Here is a 19,690-nt window from a genome sequence, read left to right on the forward strand (position 1 = left end):
GGTCAAGAATCCCAACCCACCAGTGTTGTACTGGTTAAAGAATGATGTTAAAATCTCTTATAAAGAAATTTGGTAGAACTTCAGAGTGCTAGCTCATCCAGGTTGGCAGGCGTAAATAAACATGAGTTCTCCAACCCACCCCTTGCTTGGTCTCTTGCTGAGCTATTTTCTCCTAACAATTCTAATAAGAATGACCACCTGTGAACCCGTGGGTGAATGCCCAGGCCTATCAAACTCACAGTGGGAAACCAGGCCTAGGAGCTAATCAAATACATCAGACCACCCCAATGAAGCAATGCCCTCACTTGAGACCCCCAAAGGGAGGTGCACCCCTAGACTGAACTTGGTGGCACCCTGGCCCCGTAACCTGGTCACTCCTTCAGAGCCTTAACCAGGAAAATCGCCACAGCTGAAACCTCCAAATCTCTGTCCTTCAGCTACAGCAGAGTGCCTCGTCTCCTGCCCTTGACGACCATGCAAGTCCCACTCCAAGCTGACATCGCAAACTGATAACATGGCTCCCTGTCCATGAGCCACGTAGTCAGCCCACTAATCCCCACCAAGAAGCTGGGTGAAGCCCTGGTGGAGCTGCAGAGTGGTGGCCCAGGCAGGCTGGGGCCAGGTGGTGAGCATGGCCACAGAGCCCACCCTGCTGCACAGGCCTGAGGGAGGCTTGGTGGGCCAGGGCACGCCAGCCTCTTACCCCATGGTGGCTGGTCGGAGCCAGTGGGGACATCCACTCCAGGCAGTGCTGCATCCACAACCTGAGGATCTCAACCTTCCACTTCCTGAGGAGCTGGGGGAGGAGGCCGGCGGGGATGGGAGTGAATGGAAGACCTGAATGAAAGTTCAGATTCAGCCAATAGGGGCTGGGGGTGTGGCTCAGTGGTAGAGCACTTGCCTACCATGTGTGAGGCTCTGGTTTTGATTCTCAGCAATGCATATATTTAAATAAAATAAAGTTCCAGTGACAACTAAAAAAATAAAATAAAATTGAGGCTTGGTCTCCTTTCTCTTAAAAAAAAAATGAGAGTTGACCAATAGCCTTGGTATGTTTTCAAACCCTGATCAACATAAATCTGGACCAATTGTGTCGATCCAAGTGCTATATAAACCCACAGATTAGCACACTCAAGTGGCAACCCCTACCTGGTTGCCTCTGACCTGTGGGGGTTCTACTGCTAATCACACTCAAATATATCCTACTTTTACATTCACTCATCTTTATCTGTGGATTTTATTCTTCAAATTTGGGAGACAAGAACCCAGAAAGAAGAAATTGGCAGTGAGTCGCGGGGTCTGCTGCAACACTGAGGGCACAGCCCCCTAGTTAGAGCTGCAACTCTGCACATGCAGACGCCACCCACCAGCAGAGGCAGGGAAACTCCAGTGTCACTGACAGTCCAAGCTGACACTGTGGAAGTGCCCCTGACCTCTTCTGCTGGCCGTCTTCAGGAGCAGGGGCACTCCTAAGGGCAGGAGTTCAGATCATTCTTTTGCAGATTATCATTATCATTCTGCTTTTGCCTTGTTTAAATTGTTTTTGTGTATCCCAATGCTTCAGGACTGTAGGAGAAACTTAGAATTATGGGGGCCCAATGACTGAACACATCAAGAATTTGCCACCCATTTGTGATTGCACCCCACACACCTGAGGGTCCATGTTGCTGTCTACGGTTCAGCCCTGGCCTTGTAACTGCAGCCTGCTCTTTCCTTCCTACATGGGATGCCACTACCTAGGAATGAGCCTTTCTAGCCGCCTGGGACCTTCGGCTCTTGTCCCTTGAGAACCCTCTATCAGTCACCAATGCTTGACAGAGAGTGATTCTGATCAAAAGGGGGAAATGAGAAAGGATTTTAAAACGTCCTAAATATGAGGTCACAAAATTCTTTAGCCCAGAGGAAACATGAGGCACAGGACTCCAGTCCCCTGGGTCATGCTGACCCAGCAGGGCAGGTTTCTATGGACGCCCTGATGCCAATAATATGGTAAATGACAGTAGCCAAATGCATTTCCTGCTTAGTGTGACTCTTGCTTAGGTTTCATAACATGAGAGACCAACGAGCATCCTGTGCTATTCTGGTCAATCAACAAGATTATAACAAAGGGTTTGCTGCAAATTCCTGGTTCTTTTTTTAATCTGTAAAAACTCAGGCCTCTTGGGTGCCATTTGGGGAGACTTGCTCTGGGCAACTAGAATTTGCATTTTCTCTCCAGGTGGCCATCCTCATTTTGGTTTTAATTAATTCCTTGTTCTCATACTCAGAGTGGCTAGGCTGGCTTTTTAGGTTGACACCCACTGGTGTCCATGGACATAGTGAGGCCCCTGAGGGTTTGCCAATGGCGCACGCCCACGAACTTAGATCACGTGCCTGGCTCACAGTCGCCAGGCAATAGAGGCCTTCTGGATGAATTACAAATAAATCCAGGGTCAGGGGACATTCTATAATTCCCTGTCCTCCTTGGTCTTCCTTCAAACAGGAGAATCCTAAATGCCTTAAGGACCTAAGGGATACTTCCCCAAAGGCTCATGATCTGAGTTTTGGTCGGGCATCTTCAAAAATTGCTTTGGCTCTTCCTTCTGGGTTGATCGGAGTGAAAATTTGTGGCAACAGTTTACAGTAAGACAGGACTTGCTAATCTATCTCCAACAGACCTGGAGTTTGGGGGGGATGTCTTTCAGGGCAAAATGTACATATGGGAAAAATTGGGCACACAGCCTCTGTCAGTAGGAGGCCAGCCAGGGGGTGTGCTGAAGCTTAGTCTGGGGGAAAGAGGCATGTGGCGGCCCATCCTGCAGTCACAGTGGAGGGGCAGCACCCATTTCAGACCAGTGGGGAGAGTCAGTGGCTGAAAGACTCAGGCCTCATACAGAGTCAGAGAAAGCCTTGGAAGAAATAGGTGTGCTCACAGCTCAAGGACGACCGTTCTTGATTGAGGCATAGGCTTTATGAAATGTGCAGATGCCTCATTTACTAGGTAGCTGCGTGGTGGGGAAAAGCATTCTCTGGAAAATGGGACGAAGTGAAAAGGGGTGCTGGGGCAGCCACCGTCCCTGGCCTTTCCCCACTGGGGATCAGCCCGGCTTACTTTGCAAAGCACCCAACGCACTCTCCATTTTCCTGAGCTGCAAATGCACCTCCGGACTCCATCAAGGCTGTTTGCCTGGATCATAAACCCCAGGAAGTCCAGAGCCAGAGCTGCTGACCCTCCACTTGCCTCCTTGGAGCTGAGCACATGTGGGTCCCCAGATGCCCCTTCTTACTTTACCTGGCTCATGGGTCCCAGTGGGGGCAGACATAGTGGCTTCTTTCAAATTCCCTGATGCTTGTAGTTTGATCGCCATATCTGTGGTCTGAATCCTAGCCTGTGGGGGGACACAGAAATAGAACAGAAAGGAAACGGGCCTCCTGGGTGACTTTCCCCCTCCCTTGTACGGGGCCTGGTTCAGCTGGGGCCTCAAGGTGGGGCGAGCATCCTGTGGCAGGGAGATCACCTTGGTTGATACCCTAGGGGTTTCTTTTTTCTTTTCTTTTCTTTTTTTTTTCCAGCAGAGCGGTGAAGGGAGGAAGAGTGTAGAGTCTAGTGTCCTGAACTGATTCAATTTCTGCTGAGGAAGGAGCGCGCGTGCACCCTTCCAGGCTCTGTGGACCCCGTGGACGGCAGCTGGCCGTGGGACAGGGCTCTGCTGGCCTCCTGTGCTTTGATGGCCCTTGGTGAGTGAGGTGAGTTGACCTGGAGCCTTCTCAGAGCATGAGAAGGGCCCCTGCCCCATGTCTGTGGCTAGAGTAGCTGTCACTTTCCCTGCTCCCTGGGATCCCTGCTATTCCCCTCTGGGCAGGACAGGTCAGGCCTGAGCCAGCTTCAGGTCATGAGTGAAACCTGCTGATAGGACTGGGCTGGCTCACGGGTTGTGCCCTGGGGGGGGGGTGTTACATTTCAGAGGCCTTTTGGAAGCCCCTATGCGGTTGCACAAACTGATTCTCCTGAACAGAACTGAACCGTACCTTGCACTCCTCTGTCACACCTATGAGACTCTGGAAAGGCCGATCACCTTGTGAGGAAGGTCAGCATGGAGAGGCTCGCTTAGCTTTAAGGCATGAGTGATCAACATTAGGTCCTTTCCTAAGAGCAGAGGAGATGTTTAGGGGAGCAGGATGTTTTGTGCTTCTAGGGAGAGGACCTAGGGCAGGGGATGCAGAGAGGGGCTAAGGAACCACCTCTGGCCAGTGTGGCAGGAGTCTATGACACAAAATCCAATACCTGGGCTGGAGTTGGTCACTTAGCACCTCACTTTCTGACGTTTGTACCAGTGTCAATGAGTGAAGGTCAGGAGACAATAGCTGGGAGGGCAGATGACCCAGTGTGAGATGTTGGGGCTCATGAGCTTGGTGGCCCCTGTTTTAGGTTCATGTGGCTGTCTCGTCCTTGCCAACCTCCCTAGACCACTGCTGCCGTGACAACCCCACCCACTCCTCCTTGGTATGACGTCTGTGGCCTCCAGTGGGGCCAACATCCTGAGTACGGGCTTTGTGCCAAATACAAAGGAAAGGAAGAGGACCAGGACAGCGCGTCAGGGGCTCAGGCCTGCTGGGGGCCGACGTGTGATGACTGCGCGGAGTCCCCAGCAAGGGCCAAGTTAGCACCAAGGGCGCGGGCTCCATGCATGCTGCGGAGGTGGGAGGAGGGGCACTTAGCAGGCTCCAGGGGACGCAGTGAGTGGCAGTGAAGGGGACAGAGGCACGCCAGGCTGAGGAAGCAGGGGTGGTACCGAGTGCACTGAGGACCTGGCAGGGCTGAGGCTGGGAGGTGATGTGTCCTGTGCTTAGGAGCCAGTCCCAACCCTTTGCCCTGAGAGCCCTGAACAAGTCAAGAAACAGACTCACAAATTCCCAGCAGGCATCCTGCTCAGGTTGGCTCTAGAAGGTGCATGGACCCGTGGCTGGGACTGTCCTGAGCTGAACTTGCTCTTTTTGGGCTTGCCTTGCCTGGCTCAGGCTCAGAAGTGCCCTCCCTGTGCGTCCCACCCCGATCTTGCTGGGTCCTGCAGCTCAGCAGGGCTTGAGGCAGGATGGGTAGGGAGGGAAGGGAAGAGGAAGAGGAGCCTCCTCTAGGTTCAGAGGGTGGTGAGTGCTGGTGCTGGGTCCTGTCCTGGAAGAGTTTACTCTGAAGTGGTCACTTCACTGGGGACACTGTTAGCCTGCCCTTCCCTGGGACTCCCAGTGCACATCTACACAGGGTGACAGTGTGTGTGTGTGTGTGTGTATGTGATTAAAGAAAACCAGAGCTAGACAGTAGTTAAGAGTGGTAGAAACAGATTTCATTCAGAAACTATTGCTTAGGGGAGAAGAGACCTGGGTATAGGTAGAGCCGAGCTGAATTCCAAACACAGCCTGGACAAGTGGGGGTGTACAGCCAGGGAGTGGGTGGGGGGCCACGGAGGGGGAAATACTAAAAAGGAAACATGCAGTCGGGGTGGAGTTCTTGCTAAAATGTCCTGGCAGGATTCTTGCTAAAGGCAAGCCACGGTGCCCAGATGTAGAGAGTGGGGTGAAGAATTTGCCAGATATTGAGGTGATCAGATTTTCAGGGTGGGGACTGAGTAGAATTCTCTCCAAGGCTGGGTGATGCTGGCCCTGCAGGAATGGCTTGGAAGCCCAAAGTGGAGACCTAGTCAAGAAGTGGGCTTGGTGTCTGACGGGAGTTTGGTCCAGGAGCGTGTCTGTGCATGCGCATGTGTGAGTGTGTGAGTGTGTGAGTGTGTGTGTGTAAGGGCGGGGAGAGTTTGGGGGTTTGGGGCTGGCCCACAGGGAGGAGAGAGCAGCTCCACGTCCACTTCCCCTACCTGCATTTCTTCCGGCAGGGCTCTGGGGACTGCAGGCAGAGCTGGAGGGGAGTAGCGTTTGTCCTAGGGAATGGCTCCTGCAGGCTAGCTTTTCCAGGGAAGGCAGGAGATCATCCTGGGGCTGTTCCTCCCAAGCTACTGAGCAGAATTAAATCTCTGAGCTCAGAATTTCCGGCAAGGACTTTGGGAAAGACTGCCGTGGGCCCCGGGAGGGCCACACACCCTCTTTGCACCTCAGTGTACCACAGGGACAATCACATAGCTCTGACTCGCTGCAGGAAGAGCCTTGAGGAGACCCAGCCCAGCTCTGCCTCCTTCAGTCTGGGAACTGAGGATGGCAGGATGATCCTGATGGAGCTGGGAGAAATGGAGTTGAGGCCCACTCAGACCGGGAACAATGGGTTTGAAAAAGGAAATAGGAAAAGGCATACAAGCTGAGACAGACGACCCATAGGAAAAGGACAACATATTTGTACAGGTGAGGTCAGGAGGAAGAGAGAGGCCTAGGCAGATAGGGAAATAGCCCCCCGAGCAACTTCCTCGGCGCAGAGCACAAACAGCAGCTGCTGGGTTTTGCTGAGAAACTTACAAAAAGGTTATTTTTAAACTGGGACATACGTGACCTGGAGTCCACGGCCTTTCCAAAGAAGGAAAACGCCGGATCAATACTTTGATTGGACTAAAGGCTGAGTGAATGCCTCATGGACATGAGTGCTTACCCAGGCTTGGGCCAGGGGCTGACTTTCCCCAACCACAGATCCACAAAAGCCCCTGGACAAGAGTCCTTACTGGCAACCCTCTTGGGTCCCCTCCCAGAGGTGGCAGCTTTGCTTCATTTGCTTTATTAAATTCTTGTATTTTGTTTACTGGCTGCTGTCTGTGAATCCCATTCTTTGAATTTTCAAGAAAAAAAAAATCTACTAGACTCCATGTTCTGTGCCACACAGGCACTACTTAAAAACACACGCATGGCTAATGAGCAGGTGAGAAGTGCTCAACATCAGAAGTGATCCGAGAAATGCCTGCTAAATCCCCAAGAACCCCCCCCCCCACATTCACCATGGCCAACCTGGAAAAAGACTCGCGAGGCCAAGTGAGCAGCCAGGGTTCAGCCACCACAGGGGCATTGAGAAAAACCACTTTGACAAACTGACTGGTGGAACCTATTAAAATTAGACATGCACAGAACCTGTGCCTCACTAGTTCTACTCTGAGCTAAATGCTCGGCAAAATGCACACATTTAACATGCATAGCAGGACTGTACCTAATTGTCCCCAAATTGGAACCAACTTCCCTGTTCATCAGCAGCAGAAAGGATTCATCTCTGGTGCTGCATTCATAATATCAAGGCCCATTCTGCAACAAAGTACGGTCACACCCAACAATATGGGTAAAACTCACAAACCATCATTAAGCCTGAGAAACAATATGTTGTGTATTTTTTTTTGTGTGTGTGTGTGGTGCTGGGGATTGAACCCAGGGCCTTGTGCATGCGATGCAAGCTGAGCTATATCCTAGCATGTGGTGTGATTTTATTATGCAAAAGTCCAATGGCAGGCAAGACCAAGTTGTGATGTAGGAGGTAGGAGAGGGGTTAACCTAGGGTGGGGATAGAGGTTGCAGGGGCTCAGGAGAGCTCCAGGAGGCTGATGGGGTTGTGATTCCCAATCTGGGTGCCACTTTGTGAAAATCCTCAATCTGTACTTTTAAAAATGTGTACACAGTTTCATTTGTATGTGTTCTGTTAGGGATGGGGGTGATTTTGCCTGCCCTGGAATTGGGGTGGACCGTGACTTCCTATACCGATAGAAGGTGGTGAAAGTGATGAAGTGACACTTCACAGGCTACATGAGAAAAAGTGACCCGGTGTTTTAAGAGAGTGTGTCATAGAAATTTTGAGGTTCGATAAGGCCAACAGATCAGCAGACAATTGCCTTTACAAAAAATTGGTTGCTTACAGCCCCCAGGAGGAGAGGGCATGCCATGCCATGCTGGGTCACATGGGGAAGCACCAGGTGGTCAGGTGGCAGAGGGAGCAGAGGGAGAATGTGAGCAACAGTCGTTTCTTGTGATTTCCTGGGTAAGCAGGCTTAGGATTGGTTAGTTTGAATCATTTCAGCGGGCTCTGAGTTCATATCATGGGTGCTGTCCCTAGTTGTTGGGTACCTGGCCTAAAGGGCGAGAGTTTGAAAAAGGAAGTGGTTAATGGGAAGGGCCCTGAGTTGGGTGGTTTGCTCTGGATGAGTGTGCTCATGGGCAAGTCGGACTAGCTCTAGGAATTGGCTGACCTGAGAGGGTTGGTCCCCTCACGGTCAGCAAGACCCAGAGATGTCAACATATCAAATGCAGAAAAGATGGATAATTTGTGCAGCTTCCACCATTTTGGGGGGCCTCAAGTTGTAGGTAAGAAGTCTAATTATCTGCAGCTGCCGTGCTGAGAAAGCCTAGGTCTCGTGGACAGGCCACGGGCAGCTGCTTTGGTTGTAGCCCCAGCAGAGCTTCCAGCCAGCCTTGTGCATCAACCACCTCACATGACTTCACATGGGACTGAAGTCAACCCTGGACGATTCCAGCAACTCCCAGCTTCTGTCTTTTCACCTGAGATTCTCAACATGGGGGAGCAAGCAGGGCCATTCCCACTGTGCCCTCTCCAGCATCCAGGCCCACAGAACCCAAGAAGGCCATAAAATGTATCTTAAGCTACTATTTGGGGGGTAATTTGTTATACAATGTTTTAGTCAGCTTTTTCGCTGCTGTGATCTAAAGACCCAACAAGAACAAATTTAGAGAAGGAAAAGTTTATTTGGGGGCTCATGGTTTTAGAGGTCTTAGTCAATAGACAGCTGTCTCCGTTCTGTGGGGCCTGAGGTGAGACAGAACATCCTGGTGGAGGAAAGCAGCTGGGGACATGGCACCAGGAATGGGGTGGGGGACAGAAAGGGGGGAAGGGGAGGGGAAGAGGGAGGGGGAGGGGGAGAGAGAACACTCCATTCAACCAGGCCAAAATATAAACCCCAAAGGCACACCCCCAGGGACCCACCTCCTCCAGCCACACACCCCCTGCCTCCAGTTACACCTAGTTAATCCCTGTCAGGGGATTAATGCACTGATTGGGTTAAAACTCATACTCCAATCGTTTTCCATGGGCATGTTGCCTCGGCAAAAGTATCAATTATCACTATTCCAGGGGCATAACTCTACAGATACGATATTACACATTTTTTCTTTTCTTTTCTTTTTCTTTTTTTGGTCTCTGCAGGGATTTCTGAGATGGCTTCAGACATGGCTGACCCAAGCAGTCTGCCCTACAGTGCCAACTCCTGCCTTCCTCACCTCCCACCCCGGGAGGCCAGTGTGGCACTCTCTCTGTTCTACACAGTCCTCTTGGTCTTCAGCGCCCTGGGAAACATCCTTGCCCTTTGCCTTGCCTGTCAAAAGGACAAGAAGATCAACTCAACAGGTGTCTACTTGGTCCACCTGGCTGTGTCTGACCTCCTGTTCTCCTTGGCCCTACCAGGGAAGATCACCTATTACGTGCTGGACTTCAGCTGGCCTTTTGGAGACGGGCTTTGCAGGCTGACGGCGTTCATAATGTACTTGAACACCTATGGTGGGGTCTACCTCATGACCTGCGTGAGTGTAGACCGGTACCTGGCAGTGGTCTGTACCCATCAGAGCCAGCGGCTCCGCAGCACTGGCCGGGCCAAGCTCATCTGTGTGGCTGTCTGGGTCTTGGCACTTCTGCAGAATGTACCCTTGCTCCTGACCCCTATGGCCAAGCCCATGGCGGGCAAGCTGACCTGCATGGAGTATGTCAGCGTGGAGCCCATCCTCGGGCTGCCCGTCATGGTCCTAGCGGCCTGTGTTATAAGCTTCTGCATGCCGGTGGTGATCATACTGTTCTGTTATGTGAAGATCGCCTTGAAGCTATGCAGCACAGCCCGGGAGAACCCCGTGGCCAGTGGGAAGGGGCATCCCCGAAGGGCCTGCCTGCTCACGCTGGTGGTGCTAGTGGCCGTGGTCCTGTGCTTCAGCCCCTACCATCTCAACGTCATGCAGTTCATGGTGAGAGAGATGCTGGGACCACCATCCTGTGCTGAGCAGAGGGCTTTCACGCTGGCTCTTCAGGTCACCGTGTCCTTCATGAATGTGAACTGTGGCATTGACCCCATCATTTATTTCTTTGCCTCTACACGTTACAGGAAATGGCTTCTTGGCATTTTGAAACTCGGAGCATCTTCTTCCTCCTCCTTCTCCTCCTCCTCCCCAGGAAGAGCATCCTCAGAAACACAGACTGGAGGCTCTGTCACCATATTAGAGAACCAGGTCTAACCTGAAACTGGCTGGACGACCATGTATAGAGCAGGTGCCAGCACTTACAGGCCTGAAGCTTATACAAGTTTTTTTTTTTTTTTTTTTTTTAATGGTGCGGGGGTAGGTAGACTCTTTAAAAAAATAATGCAAAATAAGAAATACAGGGGCTGGGGATGTGGCTCAGGCAGTAGCACGCTCGCCTGGCATGCATGTGGCCCGGGTTTGATCCTCAGCACCACATACAAACAAAGATGTTGTGTCCACCGAAAACTAAAAAAAAAAAAAAATTAAAAATTCTCTCTCTCTCTCTAAAAAAAAGTTTTTTTAAAAAAGAAAGAAAGATATTGTGTCAACTACAACTAAAAAATATTAAAAAAAAGAAAGAAAGAAATACAGGTTGAGTACCCCTTATTTGAAATGCTTGGGTCTAGAAGTGTTTCAGATTTTGGATTGTTTTTTTGGAACATTTGCAGAGACATGAAATATCTTGGAGATGGGACCCAAGTCTAAACATAAAACTCATGTATGTTTCATATACAATTATATAGATAGCCTGAAGGTAGCTTTCTCCACCATTTTAAATAATTTTATGCATGAAATGAAGCTTCGTGGTGTGAAATTTTCTACTTGTAGCATCGTATGGCACTCAAAAAGTTTCAGATTTTTGGAGCATTTTGGATTTCAGATTTTCAGATTAGGGATGCTCAGTTAGTACAAATTAGTTCCAGGATCCTGCACGGGACCATAAGTGAGGTGCTCTGAAGCTTAAACTGCATCAGCCTGGGGAAGAATGTGCCTCTCATGCTCTAGGAACTGACAGCGGAGCTCCTTGACCTTTGACAACATACATGGCTTTTTTCTAAGAAAAGAGTGTTTCCATAGTAAACACAGGCAAGAGTGAAAGAATTGGCTGAGTTCTAGGTCAACAATGTAGAATGTTTCAGATTTGGGGAGGTGAAGTGTTATAAAGAGCAAAGGCATCTTCTGTCTCCCCCCAGAACTTCTAACGTTTGGAGCTAACATTTACTAAATGCCCAGGCTGTTCTGCAGAAGTCAGAGGAACAGGGAGGAGGTCCGCGGAGTGTCAGCGGGGCACCCCTGCAGAGGCCAGGGAGCGCAGCCCCTGGTAAAGGGCCTTGTGATTTCTTTTGCATGGTTCAGTTGTGGTTCAAGGACAAAGCCTTCATGTATTGCTTACGTGACTGGGAACCACGTGGGGCAAAGGGAAGAAGCCACGGAGGCAGACATAGTTGTTTTACATTTGTTTCGTGTGTGTCGGGCTAGACTCATCTATTTATGTGCCGTTCCTGTTAGATCTCCTCAAACTTCATTGCAACCTCATGAGTCTAAAACAGTTCCCAGAGCATTTTTACTTGGTCAACTTTGCTTTTTGTGTAATAAAGCTATGCTCCTCCCAGCCATGGTCAGTGCAGATGTCTATTTCAGCTACAGGCCCCAGTCCTTCCTGTTCATTGCCAGCATGGACGTCCCCTCTCCTGGACAGCCCCTCACTTGCCCTTCTGTCCCTCCAATGCTCAGGGTTCCAACAGGGTCCTCTGTGAGTCTCCCAGTCAATGTCACCCTGGAATTCCCTTCTGGTCCTGGAAGTCTGTTCTGTGCATCTTGAAGTTTTGGACCACATTTTAGACACTTAAGTCTCTTTCATGTGCTTTTGAGTGGACAATGTCTCATCCTGTGATGTTGTGATATAAGAAATAGATGCTTGGCTTTTTCCCTGGTGCCTGGCACAGAGTTCCTAAAGTCCCTGGAATCCAGGGTGACAGAGGAACATCTTTTGTTATTCCAGCCTTGTCCCTGAGATGATGCTGATGAGGTGACCCTTGCCAGGACCTTGAGGATGGGGGCTGGTTGCTGGAGAACCAAACCCTGTGATTGGAGGATTGGAACTATCAGTCCTGGCAGTTGACCTTCACGGTGCAGGGGCAGTAGGGGGTGGGAGGAGCCAGAGATTGAGTTCAGTCGCTAGTGGCCAGTGATTTCATCAACCATGCCTATTGGTGCTGGTGTGTCCCCCAAAGGCTCATGTGTTCAAGGCTTGGTCCCTCAGGCAACAATGTTCAGAGGTGGGGTTTGGGGAAGTCACTGGATCATGAGGGCTCTGACCTCATCAGTGGGTTAATCCACTGATGAATTGATAGCTGCATGGATTATTGGGACGCGATGAGGTGGGGACATTCAAGGGAGTGGGTCCTTGGGGGCATTCCCTTGGGGACCATATCATGTCCTCGGCCCCTTTCTCTGCTCTCTGTGCTTTTCTTCTCTCACCACATTCTGCCTCATCACAGGCCCAAAGCAATGGAGCCCGCTGACCATGGACTGAAACCTCTGAAACTGTGAGCCACAATAAACCTTTCCTCTTCTAAATCGATCCTCTCAGGTATTTTTGTCACAGTGATGACCAGCTTATTAACATGCCTGTGTAACGGAACCTCCATGAAAGCCCCTTTAGAATTATCTGAACAGACTTAGAAAGAGCAGGTACCTGCTGAGGGTCTCTGGTGTTGGACTTTGGACATGGGGAAGGGAGCAGCTTCGGGACAGAGGAAAAGGTGAAGGTGGACTGGAGGAAGCAAGGAGAGAGTGGCAGAGAGGAAGGTGTCATGCAGTCGGGCCCCACTTGCCCCCAGAATACCACCAGAGGGCCTGGCCGGGCCAGAGACAGTCTCACAACTCACACCAAGCAGCCCCGCTGTTAACCACGCTCAGACCCTCGCCACCTGGGTTTTCCTCCGTTCTTCCACCACAGGTGTGGTTTCTGATCTTGATGGCCTACTGAGATTTACCAGTGACATCAGTCACCCCCGTCCCCATGGCCAGCTCCTGAAGATCTGAGTAGATCTGAGCAGAAGAGAGGATAGAGCTTTCAAAACAACAATTGCACAGAAGTTAAGCAAGCACACAAGACTTTACTCAAGACCGTTGCTCTGGGGGACAGAGGCCAGAGCTCCATCAGAACGACACAAAGGGCTGGAAGGTTTTTAAGGGCTAAGGTGAGTTAGTGGGAAAGTCCTGAAGGGTAAGCAGTGGGAGTCAGAAGGTCATCTGGGTTTGCTAGTTGGCTTTCTCTAGAGGTGAAATCAACACTCATATCTTTATAGTGGGAGGTAGTTTTGGAACTTGGGGCAGTGTGCCCACCCTCCCTCAGGGACTGAGAGTTGGGGGTGTGATCTTCCCTGATAACTGCATTTCAAAGAGGTGCTCACTATCCTTGAGAAAGTCTTTGCTGGGTTGTAGAGGATCTACAAGCCAAAGACAGAATTTACAACAACAGGTTTTCTAAAGTAAATGCACCAAGAGAGAGAAGGTCGGGGCCTAGAGTCAGGAAGAAGCCCGTTGTAAAGCTTAGTCAGGTGAGCCAGAGGTGAGGCCCATCGTGGTCAGGAACTCTGGACATAGCCAGTGTTTGTTGGCACCTATAGGGTACTCAGTCCTGTAGTAGGTTCAGATGGTACTGCCAATCTGCCAGTGACAGCTGCTCTCCCATTCACTAGTGTTTTCAATTTTCCAGGCCCTGGACGAAGCCATTCACGGGAATGATCTTTTTGTATTTCTCAGGATAATTCACATGGGTACCACTGTTACTGCCACTCAACAGGTTAGGAAATGGGAATACCCTCGAGTGCCACCGGGAGTAGGCAGCAGAGCTGGGGCTCAAATCCAGGCCTGTCTGACAACTAAGCCCATGTTCAAATTCACATTGGTCGCTAATAGGTAGTGTGAGCAGGCCCCAAGCTCATGAAGACATTGGTGTGACCATGGAGGGTTCTAGAGCCCGAGACTTTGTGGGGCTGGTTCTGTGACAGCCTGCCCAACACAGTAGTCATTTGGTAAGTTTTGGAACAAAGCTTCTCTAACTTGTCTATGCACAGGTACACATCACCTGGGTAGTTGGTAAAAGGCAGATTCTTCTAGATCTGGGTGGGGCCTGAGAGTCTGCATTTCTTTTCCTTCTTTTAAAAATTTTTTTAATATTTATTTTTTAATTGTACACAAAACCTTTATTTTGTTTCTTATTTTTATGTAGTGCTGAGGATCGAACCCAGGGCCTTGCACGTACTAGGCAAGTGCTCCACCACTGAGCCACAACCCCAGCCGGAGAGTCTGCATTTCTAACAAGCTTCCAGGGGATGCTGATCCTGCTGGCTGAGGGGCTGTGCTCTGAGCCCCAAGGTTTCAGAAGACACGAAGTTCAGATCTGCTGGGCTGTTTCCTTCCCTGCTTTATTCCCACACCAAACCATGGTGCCTCGATTTTGTCTGCACATTGGAATCATCTGGGGAAATTTTTTAAATCCTGATGCCTGTTGGGATCCCATCTCCAGAGATTCTGACTTAGTTGGTCTGTGGTGTGTCCAGGGCATTGGGGTTTTTCAGAGGTCTCCAGTGATTCTGATGTCTGACCCGTTTTGAGAGTCAGGGTCCAAAGGATAGAAGAGATTTGAGAGACATCTTGAAGGTGAAACCACAAGAGGACACCTTTATATATAATATATAAAATTTATATATAAAAATTGAGGAACAATGGTTTGGGGTGGGAACAAACCCCATTAGCTATAAATTCCAGCTGGACACTCGGGCAGGACTGATGTTTCTTTAGGGATCATTTATCTTTGCTCTGAAGGCCTTCAGTTGATTATAGGAGGCCCATCCTTCACCCCAGTTATGGAGAGTACTCTCCTTCACTGAAGTCTACCAGTTTAAATGGAACTGCAAACCAGACAAATGAATAAAGAATCCCTTCATTATGATATTTGCACTAGTGTTAGACCCGCTGGGCACCATGGCTGGCCAAGTTGACACATGAAGTGAACCATCAAGGTCAAATGTTTATGGTAACCCAGTCCGAGGTGGGCCTGGGGAGAATGTCAGCTTGGTTTTGTAGAACAGGAAGTGGGGAGGTACTGAGATCACTGAGGTGGCTGGTGTAGGGCAGGGAGGTTCCCCTCACTACTGTACGCTTTCATCATCCCCAAATGACCCAAGTCAGTGAGTTGTCCACAGACTTCTTGGAAAAAAAGTCGCCTTTCGGTTAAATTGCTTTGTTTGTTTTGCGGATGATGCTAATCTGACCACGACAGGGCACAGAGCAACCCAAACTGGCCATTCACGCGTGAAAAGCCACACCCTCTTATTGGCATGGGGCCCAGAGGCCTAGGTAGGTGGGACACCGAGTGGGGTGCCTATAGTTATCATTCGAGTCCCACCAGTTCCCCTGTGAGTGATGAGGACGTGCTCAGAGACACACCCTGCTCTCAGAAGCTTGCACCTGGAAAGGGCAGGGGCCGCCCGACACTCAAGGGTGCCAGAATCGGGACTGGTCCCACCATAGTAACTCGGTCCCTGCTTCAGGCTTGTGCGCCTTCTCGTGGCCAGAGCGGGTGCATGCAGAAGCTCCGGGAGTAGGCCTCCTGTCAGGCAGACATCCCCCTATCCAGGGCATGAGATCTTGGTTGGGCTGACGTGGCTTACACCCTGCCCCCTTGGCGAAGGTGTCCATGTTGACAGTGGGCAGGTCTGACCCAGCCACTCCCAGGACCTGCAGGGACCTGGGCACATGGGCCCTGCCCCTCCTTGGCTCCCCTGTCAGTGTGGGGTCTTCATCCCCACTGTCTCCGCTGAGCTGCTTCTGGACAACATGTGCAGCTCCAGGGCTCTTCTCCTGGCCAGCCTCTGATCTGTCGTCCGCGGTCTTAGATCCTAGAGCTGCTAGGTATCACGGCAGCATAAACTCGGTGGCTCTCGACGACGACAGAAACTTAGGACTTACCATCTCACGGTTCCGGGAGCCACAAATCTGAACTCGAGGTTCGGGCAGGGCTGTGAGGGAGAGCTTGCTCCAGGCCTCCCCCTGGCTTGGGGGGCTTGCTGTCCACCTTGGCCGTTCCTAAGCTTGCAGCCCTGTCCCCCCCAGTCCCCACCTCTGTCACCATCTGGTCTACCCCTGTGAGCACATGTCTTCACAGGACCGTCACGTCTTCTCTAAGGACATCAGGCCTCTTGGGTCAGGCCCACGTTAAGGAGCTCGTCTTTACCTGCTTACAACGGCAAAGACCCTCGTTTTAGTTAAGGCCACCCTCTCAGGAACCGGGGCTAAAGACCATCAAATCCTTTTGAGGGACCCATTTCAACCATAACACCCCCCCATTTTTGAACACTCCTCTTTCCAGAACTTTCTGAGTCTCACCTGATCCCTGATCCCTCTCTGGCTCTCAGCCCCACACCGCAGCTGAGCCCACTGCAAAGAAATGAGGAGGGGGCGTCTATTATCATTATATTTTTTGATGCTGGGTATTGAACCTAAGGGTGCTTTACCACTGAGCTGCACAGCCAGTTCTTTATTTTATTTTTAAAATTTTGAGACAGGGTGTTGCTAACTTGTAGAGGCTGGCCTCAAACTTGTAATCCTCCTGCCACAGGCTCCTGAGTCACTGGGCTTATGGGTATGCGTTGCCATGCCCAGCAAAAGGGCTCTACTTTAAACACTAAGTGACTGATCCAGCATCCCATTCATGGAACACCCAACAACTTAAGTTACCAACAAATATACTTCTTATGGTAACTTTGAAATAAATATTTGTTTTTAGAGTTCTATCCTTTTGAGAAAAATAACAGGTGAATGATTAATGACAATATTTGTTAATTAATGACAATATTATTGACACATTTATATTCTTTTTTTTTTTTTTTTTTTTTGGTACCGGGGATTGAACTCAGGGGCACTCAACCACTGAGCCACATCCCCAGCCCTATTTTGTATTTTATTTAGAGACAGGGTCTCACTGAGTTGTTTTAGCACCTTGACATTGCTGAGGCTGGCTTTGAACTTGTGATACTCCTGCCTCAAGCTCCTGAGCCACTAGGATTACAGGTGTGCACCTGCACCCAGAGATATATTAATATTCTTAAAAAAATGTTTTTAGTTGTAGTTGGACTCAGTTCCTTCATTTTATTTTTATGTGGTGCTGAGGATTAAACCCAGTGCCTTCTACATACGAGGTGAGCACTCTACTACTGAGCTACAGCCCCAGCCCTAATATTCTTTATGATGGTAAATTATATAATAATCTCCAGGTTATGATTTTCAACCTATTTTAATGCACTGGTATTGTTTCCCCCATCTTTGTTTTTGTTCTAATTAGTTATACATGGCAGTAGAATGCACTTTGACACATCATACATAAGTGGAGTATAACTTCTCATTCTTCTGGTTGAACATAATGTAGAATCCCACCAATTGTGTAATCATATATGCACATAGGGTAATAATGTCGATTCATTCTACAATCCTTCCTATCCCCATACTTCGTCCCCTCCCCTCCCTTAACTCTCACTGTCCAATCCAAATTAACTCTGTTCTTCCCTAGCCCCACCCTCACTTATTGTGAATTAGTATTCGAATATTAGAGAAAACATTGGGCTTTTGATTCTTTGAAATTGGTTATTTCGCTTAGCATAATATTCTCCAGCTCCATCCACTTACCTGCAAACTCCATAATTTCATTCTTCTTTAAGGCTGAGTAATCTTCCATTGTGTATATACACCACATTTTCTTTATCCATTCATCTGTTGAAGGGCACCTAGGTTGGTTCCATAGCTTAGCTATTGGGAATTGATCTGCTATGAACATTGATGTGGCTGCATCACTGTTGGTATTGGTTTTATTAAAATATTTGCAGAAAGAGCTGGGGTTGTGCTCAGTGACAGAACACTTGCCTAGCATGTGTGAGGCACTGGGTTCGATTCTCAGCACCGCATATAAATAAATGAACAAAATAAAGGCCCATCAATGTCTAAAAAAATAAAAATATATTTGCAGAATATTTTAATATTCTGAAGAGTGTAACTTCTGTGGTTGTTTCTCAGGTCCTGTCCAAACAATCCCATGATAAAAGGGAAGCATCGGAGTGTTTATGTCTCAGGGTTTCTCCAACCTGTTGTGTGAGCTCAGAACAGAGGAAGGATGAAGGCCAAGGGGGTCCCAGGTCCAGGCCTGTAATGAGGCTCTAAGTCCCAATTCCTGGGACAGTGGCCACCCACCCGGCAGAGAGGCCCAGGGGATTCTGTCGTTGCGTGCAGGGGTGTACAGTGACTTCCCAGAATTTTCATCACTTGGCATTTTGAGGGGGAAGAGCGGAGAGTCTCACGCAGCAGTGGGTAGATACTGGAAGGTTCCTACGGGCTCCCAACCTTTTCCAGAAAGCACATCTGCACTGGCAGCCACACTTCCGGGGCATCGCCGCACCCACAAGGTGACCACAGCCAGCTTTCACTACAGTTTTCTTTCTCACTTCGCCAAGAGACTGCATGTGGGAGGGGCGCAGAGATCAACGAGTTCCTCAAGCGCGTGAGGTTGTGGCAGCCAGGCTGAGGGACAGGCTGTGCCACCCTTGGGCACATCAACCTGTGACACCGGTCAGATCAACCCCAGGAGGCAGGACTGCCTCGAGGCACAAATGCCTGAAATGGGTCTAACCCCAGGGTCCTGCAGACCAGCAGGGGACACAGACCACCGTCACCAGGCAATCTCAGTGTACACGTCAGGTGTGTTCTGTGCTCAGGAGAGATTGGTGGACCCCGGGGAAGAGGTTGGGGACCCCTGGAGGGCCTGGCTTTACACGGATGGCTGCATTGATGGCACCATTTCCTGAGATGGCGAGTTTGGGGCAAGATGTAGATTGGAGGCAGAAGGTGGGCTCAGCTACCTCAAGGACAGGCATGTGAGGTGTCCAGTATAAAGCAGGACACAGGGGGCAGGAGGCCTAGAAGACCATTAGGGTGAGGTACAGGCTTGGCATGAGGAAGACACTGTTCCAGGGAGTGCTGAGCAGCCTGTTTCAGATGTGGGTTTCGTTATGATCAGCAGAGGCAGACGGGCTGTCACTCACAGAGCCCGGGAGGAGGGGCGCGCCCTGCCACAGGGCCCCACAGGGAGGCGTTAGGGCCAGTCAGGGCAGAAGGAGAGGCAGGGGAAATGTGGGCAACGGCCTTTCCTGTGGTTTCAGGGACTGCTACAGCAGGGCAGGGTGAGCAGGCTTAGGGGTCCTTTGAATCATGTCACCCATCAGGTTGTCCAGGACCCTGTCAGGATCACGGGCAGAGGCTCCCGTGAAGAACGCCTGTTCCAAACAAGCTTCATTTTAGGGGACAGGCGGCTTCTGGGTGTCGAGGAGACACCTGCACAGGAGGACTAGTGCCCAGGTGTCCTGGGCACTCCGAGAGCCACCTGAGTGCTGTCTGGAGTGAGGGTGACTGCACTGCCAAGTGAGCCTGCGGCCCGACTTCTGGGCTCACAGGTGACCCGGGATGGAGCTGCAGGAGGGGAGGCGGTGCCCCCGAGCGCTTTGTGTCCCCAGAACCAGGTCTCCCTGTGCAAAGGTGGGGCTCTGCTTTTTCTCCATAGATCAAGTCGATGACCCAAATTTATAGCCTGGATGTCTCTAGGAGGCCTGCCGACCGCCTAGAGACGACCCCTCCTGCTCCTCTGCGATGACGCTGAGCACTTCTGCAG

At 50.3% G+C, this 19,690-nt stretch overlaps 1 protein-coding gene across 1 annotated transcript; it reads left to right on the forward strand.

Annotated features, from left to right (window-relative positions):
- Positions 1-3,584: 3,584 nt before the first annotated feature.
- On the forward strand, positions 3,585-10,241 carry LOC124099755 (G-protein coupled receptor 183-like). Its single transcript, XM_046454989.2, has 2 exons — positions 3,585-3,726; positions 9,107-10,241. The coding sequence occupies exon 2, from the start codon at positions 9,118-9,120 to the stop codon at positions 10,177-10,179; it is 1,062 nt and encodes a 353-aa protein (XP_046310945.1). The 5' UTR covers positions 3,585-3,726; positions 9,107-9,117; the 3' UTR covers positions 10,180-10,241.
- The last annotated feature ends 9,449 nt before the right edge of the window (positions 10,242-19,690 follow it).

This window comes from Marmota monax, unplaced genomic scaffold (assembly GCF_021218885.2).
Source record: "Marmota monax isolate L192 unplaced genomic scaffold, Marmota_monax_Labrador192_F-V1.1 WCK01_AAM20220418_F8-fsc00026, whole genome shotgun sequence".
NCBI classification, from domain to species: domain Eukaryota; kingdom Metazoa; phylum Chordata; class Mammalia; order Rodentia; family Sciuridae; genus Marmota; species Marmota monax.

Excerpts from the sequence above, each read along its gene's own strand:
- LOC124099755 (XM_046454989.2), top strand. The coding sequence starts at position 9,118 with ATGGCTTCAGACATGGCTGACCCAAGCAGTCTGCCCTACAGTGCCAAC.